This window comes from Ambystoma mexicanum, chromosome 4p (genome assembly GCF_040938575.1).
Source record: "Ambystoma mexicanum isolate Mex_15411 chromosome 4p, UKY_AmexF1_1, whole genome shotgun sequence".
In the NCBI taxonomy this organism is placed as follows: Eukaryota; Metazoa; Chordata; class Amphibia; order Caudata; family Ambystomatidae; genus Ambystoma; species Ambystoma mexicanum.
This window is the reverse complement of record NC_090927.1, coordinates 825,818,555-825,838,587: the sequence shown is the minus strand read 5'-3', so window position 1 is coordinate 825,838,587 and position 20,033 is coordinate 825,818,555. Positions and strand designations below refer to the sequence as shown.

At 48.5% G+C, this 20,033-nt stretch overlaps 1 protein-coding gene across 4 annotated transcripts in view; it reads right to left on the bottom strand.

Annotated features, from left to right (window-relative positions):
- The window catches only part of USP45 (ubiquitin specific peptidase 45), a 3,631,241-nt gene that overhangs the window by 922,362 nt on the left and 2,688,846 nt on the right, over positions 1-20,033 (bottom strand). For all 4 annotated transcript variants that reach the window (XM_069606397.1, XM_069606399.1, XM_069606400.1 and 1 more), the window contains one exon: positions 9,935-9,991. In XM_069606397.1, coding sequence (XP_069462498.1) covers positions 9,935-9,991 — 57 coding nt within the window. The remainder of the gene's footprint in view (positions 1-9,934; positions 9,992-20,033) is intronic.

Here is a 20,033-nt window from a genome sequence, read left to right as displayed (position 1 = left end):
GACCACCTTACTCCTAGTCCATAGTCCCCTTTCCTCCATACGCCCGCCCGCTGTCTCCTCTAATAAGGTTCCTCTGTTGTTGCTAATGGGTCTTGACCCTGTGATAGAAAAGGACTGATGGGCGATGCGCGGGGCGGAGCCAAAGTGGGCGTGGTTAAGGCTGCGTGCCGGGCCCCGCACAGGGCGGAGAGATGTCCCATAAGTATGGAGGAAAGGGGACTATGGACTAGGAGTAAGGTGGTCACTACGGTGAGTAACCTGGTAAATAAAGTGCATCAACAAGACCAGTCCATATATGTTTAAAATAGTCTTGTTTACTGCTAACAATGTTCTCCTACCCCAATGTACCTGGTTTAGCAGAGTTTCAGGGCATCCAGATCCCTTGAAGAAATGTGAACACTGTCGTCAGGACAGCAGCTTCGAGATTCGCGATGCTCGTCGACGATCGGTCGGGGACGTCCTGTGAAGACGAGGCGTGCTGTGTGTCAGGGTACCAGAAGTGCCAGGCAGCAGTACAGACTGCCCAGCGTGCGAGGGGATAGTGTTTTGCCCTACAGAAGGCTTCTTCATCCTTTCCATAGGAAGAAGCCTTCCAGGACCACATTTCCCAGCACACCCGGCGGCAAGAACTACACTTCGCAAGCCACATGGGGTGTGGCGAGCCGGCGCGCATGCGCGAAGCTCCAAGCACGGGGCTTGTGCTCAGAACTTCATCGCGAGCAGTCGCATCTTCCGGAGCTCCAGCCTGAGGGGATTACGCGAGGGGCCACGCCCCACGGACCTTTCAGCCAGGCCCCTCGAGGCTCTCAGATAAGTGATGCATGCATGCCCAGCTGTGGGAGAGAGAATTAATGGGGAATCACGCGCAGGGGGTTAACGCCCACACTCTTAAGCCCCCCTGCGTACGGCTAAGTTAAGTTCTGTGCACAGTTGCACTGGATGACATTTAATCCTGAAAGCAACGTTATTTCTTTTGAGTTTGCACATTAACCCATACCAGTGGGAACTAACGGCGCTTGCGGTTAAATTGTAGGCCACGTGCGGCTTCCGCATGTCACGCCCAGAACCCCAAAACAATGCCGGAGCGTCTTTAACCATGTGCGGTTCTTTTTAAACGCACGGGTTGAGGACCAGGAAACATAGCCGGCTCAAAACAGTACTCGTTGAGGCGTGAGGACGCTTCAACCTTATGAGCCCTATTCTGGTGTGAGAGTCAGGGGGGAACCAAGACACGGCAGGGGCCCCGCGTGGCTTACTCACTAACTTTCGTGTCCTGAGAAAAAAGGACAATGTGCATGCATGAGTAAAATGGTGCTGTGTCGCTGTAATTCAGAGCTATAGGGAGCATTGCCTAATTCTTGCTCTTTTTGCAGCGATCGATCGCTTCTGATACCGACTGGACCTGGAGTGCGCAGGCAGGTGGCCAGCACTCAACCCAGAGCTAAGTGCCCAATTGTTTTTGTTTATTTGGAGTCACTCCCCAAATGGGTGTGGCAATGCATGGATGTATGTAATGTCATGATTTGGTTTTGAATGATTTTTTCCCTATGTTTCCCGTGTCCTATCCAATACTATTTCCTGCAACCTCAATCCGGTGTTCCTACTTCCCCGTACCCATCCAACCAGCGTTCCCTAACCCTCTTTCCCCGCTGGGGTTGCGGACGTCTGCGTAAGCTTTCGCTTGCAGGCGCCAAGACCTTGGAGGGGGTGGTTGGTTCGTGCCACTCCTGCGCCTGGACTCCTGGAGCCCTGATAGTAGCACAAGCCCACGTGTGGCAGGCGCCCGAGTGGCACGACCCATCCCCACTATGGAAGAGCTTACTAAAGTGTTACAGGATTTGCAGGCCGAGTTAGCCGCCTCTAGACAGGATTATGCTACCTTGGCTGCTCAGGTGCGCAGCCTTAGTGCTCAGGCGGCCCCCCTGCCCAGTGGAGGAATACCAGCCCCGACCCCAGTGCAGGTTCATGTCACTCCTGAATCTGTGGTTCCCTTGGCCCCTCCGGAGAGGTATTCAGGAGACCCCCATAAGTTTCAGACATTCATTACACAATGTAGGCTACATTTCCTCACTAAGCCTGCCGCCTTTCGCTCTGTACAGGCACGAACAGCCTTCGTGATTTCTTATCTTAGTGGTGATGCGGCGGCATGGGCAAATCCGTTGATACAACGGGATGATGGTGTCCTATATGATTGGGACGAGTTTTTGGCTGAATTTGAAAAAATATTCGACCGAAGAGCTGCAGCATTGTGTAGGGACCGAGAGCTATTAACCTTACGACAAGGCAACAGGGAGCTGATCACGTACGTGACTCAGTTCAATCGTCTAGTGGCTGAGGCTGATTGGCCTAGGGAAAAAAGGATGTCTCTTTTTTACCAGGGTTTGCGGGATGAATTAAAGGACTTAATCGCCCAGGTGGACCCACAACCCATTAGCTGCCCAGCTATGATCGATCTAGCTCTGCGGTTGGATCACCGTCAGGCAGAGCGACGGGGAGATAAGCGACGCGGGGATTTACGCCCGTTCGCCCGTCTAGATCAGTCACGCTCTACTCGAACACCCGAGAAAGCGAGTGGGGAAGAGCCCATGCAGATCGGTGCTGCCCGGGGACCCCTTGTTAAGGAAGAAAGAGATCGCCGACGAAAGGAGGGTCTTTGCATGTATTGCGGAACCTCAGGACACTTTGTCCGAGAATGTCCCTCGAAACCCAGGGTGCAGGGAAACGCGTCAGCTCGACAGTAAGGGTCATACAGTCGAGCCAGGACGTTTTAATGGCCCCAAGGAACAACAGTACAAGTAACGCACCACATATTTCTCTGCAAGGGTGCTTGAGTTTTCTAGACCAAGAAACCCAGGTTACGCTGTTTCTGGACTCAGGAGCAACTGGTAATTTCATAGACATAGCTTATGCTGCCAAATTAAACATACCGGTATGCCGAAGGGAAAATCCAGAGGCAGTACGTGCAGTAGATGGCACAGTCCTAAGTTCCGGGCCCATAACCCATAGAACCCAAGTGCTGGAACTGCGTTGCTCGGGAACTCATCTCGAGAAGGTGCAATTTGACCTTATAGCTGCGCCACAGTTCCGCCTGATCTTGGGGCTTCCCTGGCTCAGGAGGCATGACCCACAGGTGTCCTGGTCAACAGGCACAGTTACCTTTTCATCAGACTATTGTCAAAAAGGTTGTATAGTTCCTCGGAACGATCATGACTCCCCTCTACGGCCCATTGTAATGCTGACGGAGATGCAAGACCTCCAGCGTTTGCCCACAGAATACCATGGGTTCAAGGACGTGTTTGACAAACAAGCAGCTGAGACATTACCACCACATAGGTCTTTCGATTGCCGTATAGATCTGGAACCCGGGGCAGTACTCCCGTGTAGCCGTATTTACGCCCTTACCGAGGCGGAAACGGCCCACCTTAAAAAATACATCGATGATAACCTACGCAGTGGGTTTATTAGGCACTCCAACTCGCCAGTCTCGTCACCGCTCTTTTTTGTCCCCAAAAAGTCTGGTGAATTAAGAACTTGTATCGACTATCGCGGGGTTAACAGCATCACAATAAAAAATCGATACCCACTACCCCTAATACCAGTTCTATTAGATCAGGTGCGAGACGCCACAGTCTACACTAAACTGGATCTAAGAGGGGCTTACCACTTGGTGCGAGTCAGAGCTGGGGACGAGTGGAAAACGGCTTTTCGAACAAAATTTGGTTTATACGAATACCAAGTAATGCCGTTTGGTCTCTGTAACGCCCCTGCAGCCTTCCAACACTTCCTTGACGAAGTACTTCGTGAGTATCTTGATGTGTTCGCTGTCGTGTACATAGACGACATCTTAATTTACTCACGAAATATGCAAGAGCATGTTCAGCATGTGAAGGCAATTTTACAACGCCTTAGAGAGTACAACTTGTTCGCCAAGCTTGAAAAGTGCGAATTTCACTGCACCACGGTTGAATTCCTTGGGTACTTTTTGACCCCGTCAGGAGTACAAATGGACAAAAGAAAGGTCCAAGCAATCTTGGATTGGCCAGCACCCACTTCCGTGAAGGAAGTGCAGGCCTTTCTTGGCTTTGCTAATTTCTATCGGCGGTTCATTAAAAATTTCTCAGAACTGGTAACCCCAATAACTACGCTATTACGGAAGGGTCGAGCCATTCGTGATAGAAACAGACGCGTCTAGTTATGCTCTGGGAGCAATCCTCTCCCAGCGTGATCCTAAAACTGGCCTTCTACACCCAGTAGCCTACCATTCCAGGAAGCTGCTCTCGGCAGAAATAAACTATACCATAGCCGACAGGGAACTGTTGGCAGTGAAGTCCGCCTTTGCAGAATGGAGGCATTATCTGTTAGGGGGCCGTCAGAAAATAACCGTCATGACTGACCACCGCAATTTGCAGTTTATAAAAACCGCTAAGACACTCAGCCACCGCCAATTACGGTGGGCTCTGTTCTTTGCCGATTACGACTTCCTTATTACGTATCGGCCTGGGACCGACAATCGTAAAGCTGATATCTTGTCTCGGTATCCCGAGCCTGAGGAGAAGCAAGCGAGTGAGACCCGGCCAATAATACCCCCACACCAGATTATAGGCGTGGTGGGTAGACCTAACATCTTTGAGGATGTGCTAGAAAATATGTCAGCTTCAGAGTTAGAAGAATGGAGCACTAGAGGGCCCAAACATACTATTGTGAATGGCCTTCCCTATTATGAAAAGGCTTTATATTTGCCCACGTCAAAGTTGCGGACTGAGGTAATGCAGTGGTGTCATGATTCCACACTAGCTGGGCACCCAGGTATAGCAAAAACCCAAAGAAATGTAGCGCGACATTTTTGGTGGCCCACTATGTTGCGAGATACTCGAGTTTACGTATCCGATTGTGACACATGCAGTCGACAAAAGGCTGGCCATCAAAAACCGGCAGGATTACTGCAACCCTTACCCACGCCATCAGCTCCATGGCACACCGTAACAATGGATCTAATTGTGGATTTACCACCAGTGGATAAACACACTTCGATCCTAGTCATTGTAGATTCCCTCACTAAGATGGGTCACTTTGTCCCTTGCAAGGGCGTGCCCACTGCGGGGGAGGTAGCTGAGTTATTCCTTAATAATGTAGTACGTCTACATGGTCTTCCCTCTCGTGTTATTACAGATAGGGGACCTCAGTTTACATCCCGATTCTGGCGGGCGTTCTGCAAGCTAATCAATATGGAAGTCAGTCTGTCGTCTGGGTACCATCCTGAGACCGATGGTCAGACTGAGAAGGTCAACCAAGGTCTAGAGCAATATTTGCGCTGTTATGCCACCACTGCCGAAACTTCCTGGGTGCAATATGTCTGGTTGGCCGAGATTGCCTACAACAATTCTGTGCACAGCTCAACAAAGTATACGCCGTTTTTCGGCATGTACGGTTATCATCCACGGACCATGCCCATGTCGCCGATAGCCCCTTCAGTAGATTTACCCACGCTTGTAGGACGGCATGCACACGTGAAACAAGTATGGGGGGATATACAGCACAACCTACAACAAGCCAAAGAGACCTATAAATCTTATGCGGATAAGAAAAGGCGCCCTAGTCCTGTTTACCACCAGGGGGATCGGGTATGGTTGTCCACCCAGCATATACGTTTACAGGGTCCTCGTAAATTACAGCCCCGGTATCTTGGGCCTTTTACAATCACAGAGATGATAAATCCGGTGGCTGTTCGTTTAGCCTTGCCAACTCAAATGAAAATCCATCCCACGTTTCATGTGTCTTTACTCAAACCAGCTAGACCCACTATTCGCACTAAGAAACCACCACCCGTGTTGGTGCAAGGTCACCCCGAATATGAGGTGCAAGCTATCTTGAACTCACGACTGCGAAAGGATGGCCAGGTGTATTATTTGGTAGAGTGGGTTGGGTATGGGCCTGAAGACCGCTCCTGGGAACCAGCTTGTAATGTCCATGCTCCGAAACTTGTGAAACTCTTTCATACTGCTTATCCGGGGAAAGCCAATCCTCAAACCCTTCGGAAGGGGGGGGAGTACTGTCAGGGTACCAGAAGTGCCAGGCAGCAGTACAGACTGCCCAGCGTGCGAGGGGATAGTGTTTTGCCCTACAGAAGGCTTCTTCATCCTTTCCATAGGAAGAAGCCTTCCAGGACCACATTTCCCAGCACACCCGGCGGCAAGAACTACACTTCGCAAGCCACATGGGGTGTGGCGAGCCGGCGCGCATGCGCGAAGCTCCAAGCACGGGGCTTGTGCTCAGAACTTCATCGCGAGCAGTCGCATCTTCCGGAGCTCCAGCCTGAGGGGATTACGCGAGGGGCCACGCCCCACGGACCTTTCAGCCAGGCCCCTCGAGGCTCTCAGATAAGTGATGCATGCATGCCCAGCTGTGGGAGAGAGAATTAATGGGGAATCACGCGCAGGGGGTTAACGCCCACACTCTTAAGCCCCCCTGCGTACGGCTAAGTTAAGTTCTGTGCACAGTTGCACTGGATGACATTTAATCCTGAAAGCAACGTTATTTCTTTTGAGTTTGCACATTAACCCATACCAGTGGGAACTAACGGCGCTTGCGGTTAAATTGTAGGCCACGTGCGGCTTCCGCATGTCACGCCCAGAACCCCAAAACAATGCCGGAGCGTCTTTAACCATGTGCGGTTCTTTTTAAACGCACGGGTTGAGGACCAGGAAACATAGCCGGCTCAAAACAGTACTCGTTGAGGCGTGAGGACGCTTCAACCTTATGAGCCCTATTCTGGTGTGAGAGTCAGGGGGGAACCAAGACACGGCAGGGGCCCCGCGTGGCTTACTCACTAACTTTCGTGTCCTGAGAAAAAAGGACAATGTGCATGCATGAGTAAAATGGTGCTGTGTCGCTGTAATTCAGAGCTATAGGGAGCATTGCCTAATTCTTGCTCTTTTTGCAGCGATCGATCGCTTCTGATACCGACTGGACCTGGAGTGCGCAGGCAGGTGGCCAGCACTCAACCCAGAGCTAAGTGCCCAATTGTTTTTGTTTATTTGGAGTCACTCCCCAAATGGGTGTGGCAATGCATGGATGTATGTAATGTCATGATTTGGTTTTGAATGATTTTTTCCCTATGTTTCCCGTGTCCTATCCAATACTATTTCCTGCAACCTCAATCCGGTGTTCCTACTTCCCCGTACCCATCCAACCAGCGTTCCCTAACCCTCTTTCCCCGCTGGGGTTGCGGACGTCTGCGTAAGCTTTCGCTTGCAGGCGCCAAGACCTTGGAGGGGGTGGTTGGTTCGTGCCACTCCTGCGCCTGGACTCCTGGAGCCCTGATACTGTGCACCTCGATGACGACGAGAGTTTGCTGCTGCAAAAATGACTCGATGAAGAACGTAGGCCCGGCAGCTGGCGTCAACGATCGTGACTTGACCACAGCTGCCTTTCGGATTTTCGTTGGTCTTTGTAAGACTTCGGGTGGCGGGAAACCCACCGGCGGATTCTCCTCGGCTTGTCGACGACCTTGACTTTCTCCGGTGGGACAAAGCGGCCGACTGTGATGGTTAGGGAGTCCTTAGTTTCAAAAGTCTTAGGGAATTGTGGAGCCTTGCGGCTCCAGTGGTCGAGCAGCATGGCGTCAAGCTGACCCTGCTTCTGGGCAACACGACTCAACAGGCTTCCAGTGGTCACAGCGGTCCTCGGACCCTGGTCGACAATGATGGACTTTGATGTCCGAGTGCTTTAGATTCCTCGCCGGACCCCGTCTCCGATCGACAGCCTTTCGGGACTGGTTTCCAGGGTGCCTCGGTGAAGATCAGCTTTATGCATGATGTTCCCTCGTAGCTCGGGGAGAGGTCTCCTAGCCAGGTCCTCTCTTGGATCAGTCCTTGACAGACAAGACAGCCTTCAGATTTCATCGACGGAAAGCAGCAGCAAACCTTCTTCTTCCAGCTGGGCTTTAAGGTTAAGCATCAAGTTTCGACTTTAGCTTCTGAAAAATTCTGTTAAGTGAGAGGTCCCCAGATATACAGTTCTGTCTCTCATTCACCGTGCTGAGCCATGCTCAGTCAGCCAATCAGTCAAAGGGCATTCATGCAGGCAGGCAGCCAATCAGGCTCACAGTGCATTCAAGCCGTTCACATCCACCCAGACACTCATAACAAGGAATGTGGATTGGGGCAAGCACCCAGCCTTTCAGCACACCACACTGCATTCATGTCAGTTTCAGGCAGGACTGTCTCATTCTTTGTGTCACACACACAGATACCAGACACCCATAACATGAAGTGCATATTGGTCACACACTCCATTCACAAAGGTCCCACCCCAAGGGTGTTCACACAACATACAGTCATTGGGAAGGCTCCCGCCAGTCTGGCCTGGACTTCCCCTCAATACCATATATGGTTCTTTCCCCCAACAGCCAGTCAGGGGAAGGGTCAGAGTCAGGGTTTCCCGGGACTTTGGGAAAGCAAGGTAACAGGGAATAGAAACCAAGAGGCCACATGTGCCATCTTGCCTCCTATCAGGAATCCACTGATTCCTATGGCAGGACCTGGGCATCCCAGAATGGAGGATACTCAGAGCATCTGTCAAATTCAGCATGGAGCTGCCACAAGCCCATACCCTGCTCTGTGGGACACATGCAGGTGCACCTGTCCAATTCAGCATGGAGCTACCACAAGCCCACACCCTGGTCTGTGGGCCACACACAGGTGCCCAAAAACATACACTAGGGGTACAGGGTTGTACCCCCACCCATGGCTGCCATAAGGTTATCCCAAGGGTCTGTTCACCACAACCAAAAAGAGGAAGAGCTGCACTGCCAGGAGTCCCACATGCACTCCTGTGCAGAAAACAACACAGAAAACACATGATAACGGAAGTACAGGACAAGGACATGGAGGTCCTGTCCCTCCAATGCATTTCCAGCATCATATCTAGAAGCACCCTCCACGTCTATGGCGGCCTCGGCCTGCATGGCGTGGTGGGCCCAGCGCTTTCTTTTGCAGACCTTTAAGGTTTTTGGCTTAAATAAGCTTGCGAGCTTTGCAGTGGCCCTCGTTGTGATCCCTCGGTGCAAGTCCTTACAGGGACATTTTTTGTTACAATTAGGACAAAATTTAAAAGGTGTATTTTCCATGTTTAATTGGAAGGGCAGCTTGGCGATTAGAAAGGGGAGAAGGGGATATATGCATTCTCTTACTTAGCTAAGATATGTACCACCCCCCCACTCTCCCTACTGTGTGGGCCTAGGCCCGGAACAGCCTTACGAGGCCGTCTGGAAGTTTGTTGTGGCAGGTTTTGCAGCTGATGAAGTTTGCCCTCGAAACCGTTGTCGAAGTTGTTGTCGAGGAACGGCTATAACAGGACAGAAAGAGTAACTAGCTCTAATATTTTGATAATAAATGGCGTTAGCCGGAAAGGAACTCCACTTTCAGCGTCCGACAATAATGACGGAAAAAAAACAATCTGAGGGACCTGGACGCGTGAAGGACTATGGGTACAGTGGACGTCACACTAGGGATAGTATTACTGGCACACCCCGTCCACGTCCCTTTTCGAGTTTCGATAACAATTGTAATACTCTGCAGCTTCCACTAGACGTCGGCCTATGCATAGCATGTGATCTAAGTAGATTCCACAAGCCTCAGAAAAATATATATATATATATATATATATATATATATATATATATATATATATATATATATTAAGAGCCTTATTATTCCCACTCCCTCTACCAGTCCTGGCTCCACTGCTACCCCTCCATTCTACTTATAACCAAATAGCTCTGTCAACTTTGTACAGCGCTCCGTTGCTGCCCAGCTAGGTCACCTTTGTACAGCGCTCCGTTGCTTCCCAGCTAGGTACGCACTTTATAAATTCCATACTTATATGCATACAAATTCATCAATCAACAATCAATTAATGTGAAAATAGATCTTACCCTTTCTTCTATGATTGGAAGAGAAAGATCGATGAAAGGCTCCTTCACAGTAGAGATCTTTGATAAAAAATAAAGTGAAGGAAAATAAGATTCACAGCTGGCATTCTTCAACATCTCTATTATAAACATTCAAACAGTACAAGAAAGAAAAACACTAGTTTGCCTGAAAATGTACTGTTACGGGAACGTGATTCAAAGAAACTAAATTAAAAACGTGTACAGCACACAATACCAACACAGCTGAAGAAAGTCAAAAAGTGTCCTCACCAGTAAGAGCAGTTCCACTAATGAAGCCTCTTCAATATGTTGCTATTTATTTAAAGGACCAATCTGATGAGTACATAAAGTTATATGGGAAATCTGGGCTCTAGCCACGGTTAACATCATGCAACATATCATCAATATGACACCTTCTTAAGAAGCTTCGAACCTTGATCCCCGCCCACCTACTGTTTACATATGGGTCCAAACTGGCGAAATCGCCAAAACCTTAGAACTCGCCTTCATGGTGCCGTTTTGTGAGACTTCGTCGTTCCCACCGGACCATCTTGGTCAACCCTTCTTCATCCTTCATCGACATGGAGAAACATCTTTTTACCTGAACATTAGACATTGTCCTTGAAATTTCCTTCAACACCAACCATTTGCTCCTTTTTTCTTTGTAAAAATCCGTAGTGATTATATACAAATAAAAATAAAAAAATAAAAATATATATATATATGGGAAATCATTTACCCTAGATGCTGTACAATACACTGAGTTACCATATGACTTTGGCTAAGGTGTTGAAAGATCAACATATTATCATTTATTTTAAAATTTGTTTATTGGCATTTGTTATGTAGTACAACCACAGGGCAGTTACCTCAGCTGCCATTAGAGGATGAATTGCATTGCATTTCAAAACAAAAATAATAACAACTTAACATTAGAACTTTAACTATCTCCAATTTCGTTTCCTGAGAAGCCGGTGCCAAATGGGAGTGTAAAGGGGGGCTAATCCCTTCGGGGGAGGGGGGATCTTCCGGTCGGGGCTACGAGCAGTCATGAGTGGACTGCTTCCGGGGCTCCAGTTTAGTCTATGGATCTTCTTATAGTGGGTTCGTGCCGGCTCATGGGGGCTTATCATCAGAGGGGTAGAACAAGGGGTCTGTGAGTCCTTTCCAGGCATCCAAGGTCATGCTCGAGGCTTCTGCGGATCTGGCCACACTTTCCTCCCAGGCTTTTGTTTCTGCTAGCACCCAGCGTTTCAGTTCTTTGTGCCAGATTTTCTGTTGAGGCCCCGATGGTTTCTTCCAGGACATCGCGATTGTCCTCTTAGCCAGGATGCACATGATATCCATTAATTTGGCAAGGTGCTTTAGCTTTGCTGGTCTGGGATATGTGCCCAGTAGGCATACCGCCGGAGACCATTCGTATCTGGTCAGCCCCAGTTTCTCACTAGTTTGTTGTATGAAGAACCACAGAGACTGTGTCTTGGCACATTGCCAGAATGCGTGAAGCAGATCTGCATTGTCCATTTCGCACCATGTGCATTTGGAATTTTGAGACTTGTGAAGTTTGGCCAGCCTGGATGGGGTTAAGTATGTCCGGTGCAAGAGGTTCAGTTGTATTTGTCTAAATCTATGGTTCCTGGACACTGTTTTAGGATATGTCAGGGCTCTCTCCCATTCGCCATCTGTTAATTCTCGGCCTATGTCTGCTTCCCAGCTGGATTTTAGACCAGCGCTGCGTGGATTGGGGGTGTCGCTTAGGTGGCTATAGATCTGAGACACCGGTCTACCTCCCTCACCCAATTCGTATAGTAGTGTGATCAGGGGGTTTGAATTTGGTTCCTCTGGCCATGTCGGCCAGTTGGTTCTTGCCGTGAATCTTAACTTTTGGTACCACAGAAACTGGCCTGTGTGGATATCATTTTCTTCTTGGAGAGTTTTGAATTCTTTGAACTCCCCCTCTGTGTACAGGTCCCCCCATGTGTATATCCCTTTTTGTTCCCAGTGTCTGAGGTGCTGTAAGTCCTCGGGGGATTTGCATAGGTCCGAGATCAGCGGTATGTTCGGGGAGTATTGATGTTTGGCATGGGCAAGAGATTCAGTCCTACTCCAGACTCTGCGGCCAAGGGTGACCAACATGGGTGCATTTGCTATCAGGTGGGTGGGGGCCCAGGGAAGTTCTTTCATATACAACGGGGAGATCAGTGGCTGCAGGAATGGCGTCTCCGATGTGGCATCGTCAGCCAGCCACTTGGTGATAAAGCCAAGCTGTGCTGCTAGATAGTATTTTTCAAAGTTCGGGAGTTGGATTCCCCCCTGGGTGTACGGTAATGACAAAGTAGTAAGTGCTATCTTACGTCTTCCCCTCCCCCACAGGAAGTCTCTCAGCATCCTTTCCATTAGGCGAAAAAAGGGGGCTTTGATATAGAAGTGTACGTTTTGGAACCCATACAAGAATCTAGGGAGGACGATCATTTTAATTATGGAGGCCCTGCCCATCATGGATAGGGGGAGTTTCGCCCAGAAGGCCATAGATTTCCTTAAGGCAGGAAGAGCAGCCTTAGTGTTGTGTTCATGCATTTGTTCCGGGGAGTGCATTGTGTGTATCCCTAAGTATTTGAACGAGGTGTGCTCCCATTTTATTCCCATCAGGGGTAGTTGCGAAGTCACCTTTCTCTTAAGATCTGCCAGGGGGAAAAGACAGGATTTTGCCCGGCTGAATTTTATACCAGAAAACTTCGCAAAGTTGTCTAGGACGTCTAACATCGTGGGCACATTGTTGTATGGGTCCCTGACAAATAATAAGACATCATCCGCATAGAGGGAAATAATGTGGTCCGAGTTGCCCAGTCGGATTCCAGCATCGAAAAATTGTTTTCGGAAGTAGATAGCGATGGGTTCTAGTCCCAGCACATAAAACATATTATCATAACATGTGTTCCTTGATGAAAAGAGTCTAGGAGGGACATTTGCATCTTTGAGTAAAACTCTTCCAGCAAATGTCCTCTTAAAATGAACCCTAGTTGTTTGAAAATAGTAGCAGTATCTGTGGGGGATGACTATTTATGGCTTTGAAGGGTACTCATGTTTCAAACGTAGATGTCGTGCCAGTCGTAAGTTACCAGGTGTCCGCTGAAGTGGTGCTGTTGCAGTAAAACAAAGAAATCTCTCAGAAGCCTGTTTTATTGTTGCATTGATTAAAAGCACCAAGGTGTGAAATTTAAGTTCCCTGACAGGAGCCAAATACCAATTACAAACCAAACAGTAACAAAAGATTCGAACCAGACAAAGTATGAATAGGACCGAATTATTAAGTGAGGTGAACTGCTGTCGAACAACAGAGACCCAGTTCACATAATCGAAAGTGAATAATCCGCAACTGGGGCAAATCTTAAAAATTATTTTAATGTATACCTTCAAACTCATCAATCTTTTGTTATTAAAAAATGCACCATATTTTATTGTTCTCTACGAAGGTCTACTGATCTCGTATCATTAGTCCAAACATATAACATATACAGTCTCAATTTATGCAATGACACAATGGGCCTCATTACGACCTAGGCGGTAAGTTACCGCCTGGGTCGTACCTTTACCACCATGGCGTAAACTACGTTTACGCCATGGTGGTTGGCGGACTTACCGCCCCATTCCGAGGTTGGCGGGGCGGTAAGTCCCCAATCCCCATTTACCCTTCCCCATTCCCATTTTTGCCCCATAGGGCATAATGGGAGTGGGGAAGGCGTTAATTACGCCACCGTAAATTACGGTGGCGTAATTAACAACAAGGTCCCTTAGCGCCATGGATTTTAACACCTGCTAAAAGCAGGTGTTAAATCCTCCATGGCGCTAAGGGACCTCGGAATCAGGCGGTAAGGGTCGGCGCTGTTTACGCTGCCGTAAACCCCTTACCGCCTGGGTCCTAATGAGGCCCAATCTATGTTGATTATTCCACTTCTTAATCACAATACCGTATAAAGCAATTTATTATTAGCAATCCTAACATACACAAAATCAATACACATTTTACTTCCAACAATACTGCACTAGCTTTACACCGAAAATGAGCATGTGCTTGATAATGACTGTGTCCATTCATTATTTTGCTTTGTCCAATAAACCCAACATGTTTCATTCCTTATACACTTGAATCAATCAGAGAACTTCGTCAGGGGTAAAGAAACATTTACAGCTTTCAATTTTACGAAAAACTAGACTCATTTCTTCAGAACTTATTTGCTGTTTCACGTCCTGTGACAGCACTATTATGCAAACCACATCAACAGTTATTCCTACACCCAAATTAAAAAAAGTGTTTTCAAATTTTATTTGCATTTAAGAAACTAGCAAGCACTTTTCTAAATCTAATTATTCACATTGCTTCTTCCATCTTATCTATCTTTCCCCGTGGTATATGTGTGTTTAACTACACTGTTAATGTTCTCTGAGCACCTTAAAGATCAAAACGTATACCATATTAACAATTAGTAATGGATAGTTTTAGACATTACATGTAGTCCACATGTACTTAAGCCATTAATGGACTTACTTGTCTCTACTCTCTTCCCCATCAGAGAGAAAACAAAACTGCCCATGTGCTGCAAGAAAGACCAAAACACATTAATTGGGCACTCTATTTGAAAGCTCCTCTATTAGTAAATCCCTAATAGTTGTGGAACAGACTCCTGCTGAAAAAAGTACTTCCCTACTCTCGTGTGTGGATATTTTTCTCTTTTTTTCTTATTTTGGGGGCTTGTGATAGACTTTCATCCTATGCTGAAACGACATAATAAATGTCATCCAATTAGACACACTACTTGTCTCGTCCTGCTACAGATAGACACATTAGCTACTGCTTTGTATTTATGCTCATTGGCGGCTCTATCCTTCTTCTATCCACACTATGTTCATCTTGCTCCTTCCTGGCCACTCAAATGGTTTGCTTTGATACTTTACTTCTAGCGCAAATATTACATAAAGTCTGTGCCCAGCGTTCTGATGTCATACGGTCCTTTACTCTAACATGGCCCGAAAGTAGCTATTCTTGTTAGCATGCTTTGTTTACCAGATAGTAAAACGCTATTTGTCTCATATCAAATGGAAACTTCCTATTTATATATCGTGTACCTTTCAGTTACAAACTGTCATTGACACTTTTGGCTGAACACTTTTACGTCAGGCAACAACGTTATACTCCAGTGACATCTCTAAATTGTGAATGTAATTCTTTTTCAAAGCTGTCTATACATTGGCAGATTTAATTTTGTGCCATTCAGTACACTCATTCAAAACTATACAGTCACTTTTAGTCAACAAAATAAGCTCTTGGGGGCACTAGCGAGCAGCCGCCAAGATGGGGTCTTACAGTGAATCTCTGCTTGTGCTGAAGCTGGGCAGGCTGATTTTCGGGGTCTAAAGCACTTCCCACCGACATACAGCATCAGATCACTGCAGCCAAGGGAAGAGCGATCCAACGGGCCGCACCAGAGAAGTATTGGAAGCCCACTTACCGATCTGCTGAGAGGGGCCTACAGCGGCTGGGAGTGGAACTCGTCTGTAGAGCATGGTGCACACAGGACCTGAACCAGTGCTGAGTGCCACTGTGGTGGTGACAGCACAGACTTGGAGGGTCGTTTGCCCCAAGCGGCAGCAAGGGGCAGCAGTGAGTTCCTCCTGCTACCAGGTGGAGGGCTGCTTCAATTGCTGGGGCAGAGCCATGTTGCTGGGGCAGGGAGAGTAGCTGACAGCCCCTGCACCTGCAACGCTCCGGAGGCCCAGCCACATCCCTGAGGGGTGGCTGGTGAGCCAGGTGTGTGCGGGAGGTGAAGGGCTGATCTCCAACGCATCATGGAGCCCTGCAGGGCATAAAAAAGAGCTCAGAGTGTCCCTCAGCTACAAAAGGCTGCTTCCGTGAGAGGTGGCTGGTAGGGCAGGAGCCAATGTTGGAATGATCCCGGAGCCGGGAAACGTGCATCGGCCTACCTGGAGGGAGCCCTGTGAAGGAAAAAGTAAGGGGCCAAAAGAAAAAGTCTTTTGGGGGGTAATGACCAGTGATTTAGCACCGGGCCCACTCCCCGGATCACAGGTTCATGGCTAGGGGTGGCAGGAAGCAGGAGAATCTAAGCTTTACCAAAAAGCTGCATATGGCCACATTGATGCAGAACCAGATGGTGGACAGTCTCAAGGCCTCCCCCATCTAGTCTTCGGCTCCAGGGAAAACCAAGCCGGCAGTACCCACCTCAAGCCTTGAGGGGATGTCTTTGTTGCACTGTGCTCTACTAATCTCCCAGATGAAGGCCAGCTTTGACTCCGTCAATGGCAAACTAGATAATCTGGTCTTCCAGATGGAGCAGATGCAACAAAGGATGGAGAAAGAAAATAGTTGCATCTCAGAGGAAGAGAATTGGATAGGTTGCCTGGACGATGAGAGCGCAGAGACTCAGTCTTAGGTGCAAGCTCTGTGCAGGGAAATGAAGACCAGGATCTGGTGGCAAGGTCCACTCAAAATAATGTCTGGATTATCTGCCTCCCGAGGGGCCTCACCACCCTAATATGGAAGTTTTCATTGAGGGCTTCATTAGGGAGATTTTGAAGGAACCTCTGCTATCGTCACAGTTTCTGGTGGAAAGGGAGCAAAGGTTCCTGCCCCAAAGCCTGGGCAAAATACTAGGCTGTTATTGTTTGTCTACTGAACTACTTTCTTTCAGACCCATGAGAACACCTTACTCCCACCAGCTCATAATCCCCAGAGTCAAACAAGCCAAAGCAGGTGGCGCCAGCTTCCCCTTCATTGCTGCCAAACAATGGAACTCTCTTCCTCTCACCCTCAGAAATGAACACTGACACCTTACATTTCGCAAAGCACTCCAAACTTGGTTGTCTAACTAACCTCTGCCTCACCCTCGATCTGTGCTTCACGCATGCGTACTCATGTCTCTGGCAACCTTTTGAATTCTCTACACTGTATTTGCCTTGTCATGCACCAATGTAACTATTCTTACACCACTGTAACCATCTCACAACAGTTCTTATATCTTTAACACTCTCGGTCTGTACCATTGTAACTAAGTGGCCTACTTACCTCTGTAACAGCACAACAATGCCTACAGGCTGTTGTGCGCTACACAAATAATTTTAAAAAAATGATTAAAAAATAAAAAAAACTATAGGAAGATGGACTCGATCCTTCGACTGGCATGTGATCGGGGGCAACTGAACCATCAAGGCGCCCCGGTCTCCTTCTATCCAGACTTCACCCCAGCCATGCATAAAGCCCAGCAAGCGTTTGCCTCAGCTAAACAGGTTGCGTGAGAGGTGACTGAAATATGCCATGCTCTTTCCCGCTAAACTGATCCATGAGGGCAAGGTACTCTTCTTCACAAACCTGGAGGAGACAGACACATTTCTGGATACGCTGCCGAGGAAGGCTGTCCTGAGGAGCAGGAAGGTGGGAAACGGTACCTAACAGATTTTTGTTATGTGCCTCTTGGAGCAATTGTTTAATAGCTGTCAGACTGTGCAGATTGTGGGTGGTGGGATCTCTGAGAGCTGGGTATGATTCAGCCCTATTTGTGGTGGGTGGCTTGCTTTTTGTGTTTTGTCATGTTTGTCAAGGAATGTAACTGAGCAGTCCACAATGTGTGAGATATACTTATTGAGGCCCAGCGGCCTCCCAATGTGGAGCAGGGTCTTCAAGGTGGCTCTTCTGGCCCCACAGGGCGGTAGTCCGCTGTTATGGTTCTGGGTTTGTGGGGGCGGGGGATTGTGCTACAAATTGGGGGATGGCAGTGAGATTGGGGTTGTTGGGGAGTTTGGTTGCCCTGTTGGGCGGGGTTAGGTGCTCCAATTAATTCACATGCAATGAGGCGAGACATGGAATCGTTTTGTTGCCTTACAAAACATGGCTACCCGCGTAGGGATGCCTAAGGGCTCAAGGAGGAACCGTAATTTGTCAGGCGCCTCTTTAATTAGCTGGAATGTAAGGGGTCTGAATAATGTGATCAAAGAGAGAATGATTTGGGCAGTTCTGGATTGGCAGGGCATTAGGATTGTGCTTCTTCAGGCGTCCCATTTGGTGGGCTTGGGTAATGAGTGCTTTACAAAGTGCCTGGGGTCCACTTCCGTGGTATACTTCATACTCCCCTAGCTCCCGCAGGGTGATCACACTGATCCATAAGTCTCTTCACTTTACGGTGCCCAGTAGCGAGGTGGATCCCAACGGTCGCTATGTCATCGTCTCGGGGAGCCTGGCTGGGATGAGGACAACTTTGGTTAATATACATGCACCCAATATTGATGACTCCCAATTCTTTGGTGACCTCTTAAATACTTGGGCTCCAACATCATATGGGCAGGGGGAATTTAATACTATTCTCGAAGTCTCCAAGGACAGATCTAATGCGTCCCCTAGATGTCTGCCTGGTACTGCCCAGTAGATCCACAACATCATGTAACAGCTCTAGCTCATAGATCTCTGGTGCACAATGTACCCAGAGTTCTTCTTTAACTGCTCTGTGCACGTTATGCACTTGAAGATCGACTTGATCCTGGCCCCTCCGTTTTATCGCACCGCACTGAAGGATGTGAGCTGCTTCTAAAAACATTTTCTTATGTAGCTACCTAGTAGGTAGTATCACCTAGTAGCTACCTGCCCTGCCATCTGACCGCCACACCCTACCTACACCTACAGAATTTACCACCCAGGCATCTACTCAGCATTGCTGAGAGTAATTCTCCACCTCATCCATTTATCCGGCCAGCCTAGCCCTACCTTTAGCTCTGCCTCCGTAGGCAACATTCCCCCACTCATTATGTATCTCCCTACACCATGCAGCCTCACCGCTAGAAACGCCAAACTACGGGCCAGATTACCCAAACTATATGAACCTCAAGCCAGGGATTGCATCCAGTCTAAATTGACTAACCAGACCCCACCTATGTACACAGTCACCCCTACCAACCGCCTGACGGACAAACCCAAGCATAGCCTAACTAATACTATGACCAAGCATAAGGCTCACAACTTAACCACTGTATCCACCTGTATCAAAACCATAAGAGGAGCCTTAATTAATGCGCAATCTGTATTAGCCCATGCCACAGATATAGCAGACCTTATTCTTGGAGAGAAGATCTCCTAGCCATCACTGAGTCCTGGCTCCATGCAGCCGCTGGCCCAGCTCTCTCACTAGCCATCCCCGATGACTATACTATCCTTCGAGCACACCTAAACATTATGTAACGCTCACCTGACTCCCACGGGGGCGCTCGCCTGGTTCGCGCTGCTGTGACCTCGTCTAAGGTGATGCGCAGGGTTGGGAAGACGGACTGGACCGGGCCCCAGATCTGGCTTGTCTGACTCGCAGAAGTATCCTTCTGTAGGTGAGAATAGGGGGTTAACTGTCTGCGGGGTAATGCAATCGGCCTCCCACTTACCCCTCTCACCCTCCTCAAAACCCTTCTGTGCTTCCCCGTAGCGTCTCACCTTAGGGTCTGGAAGGACGAGCTCTCCATCCTGCTTCTGATGCAGGGGCGCGTTGGTATCCAGTTACGTCACTGGATTTTCGGATGGGTGAGAACCAAACTTGCTTGGCTTCCAGGTAAGTTTTTCTATAAGTGGTTCCCCTTGTGTCCATGCATTAATGTTCTAATGCTAGTGTCTTTTTCCCCATAGGGGCCGGGGTACGGAATGCCGGGGAGCAGGCACCGACCCGAGGTGAGCGGTGAAATCCTTGTGGAAATCAGGTAAGTCTTTAATGAGTGTTTTGGTAATGTCTTTTCATTCACTCATTAACGCTGATGTCTTTTTCCCCTTAGGGGCCGGGGTCCGAAAATGCCTGGATGCGGCACGGACCCGAAATGAAAAGGGAATGACCCAACAGGTAAGTCTTGACATGGAGTTTTAGCTTCCCTTTTCCCTTCTTTCTCTCACCTTTGTTCTTGTCTTTTTCTCCCTAGGCGCGGGGGCGCGACTGCGAATCCGGATGGTCGCTGCTGAACATGGAGGCGCCCTGTAAAGGTGAGTAGAATGTGGCGCTGTCTTCCTTTTCAGGATTGTCGGCGAAATGTCTCTGGGATGCAGATTTAGCAGGTGAGGCCTTTTCCT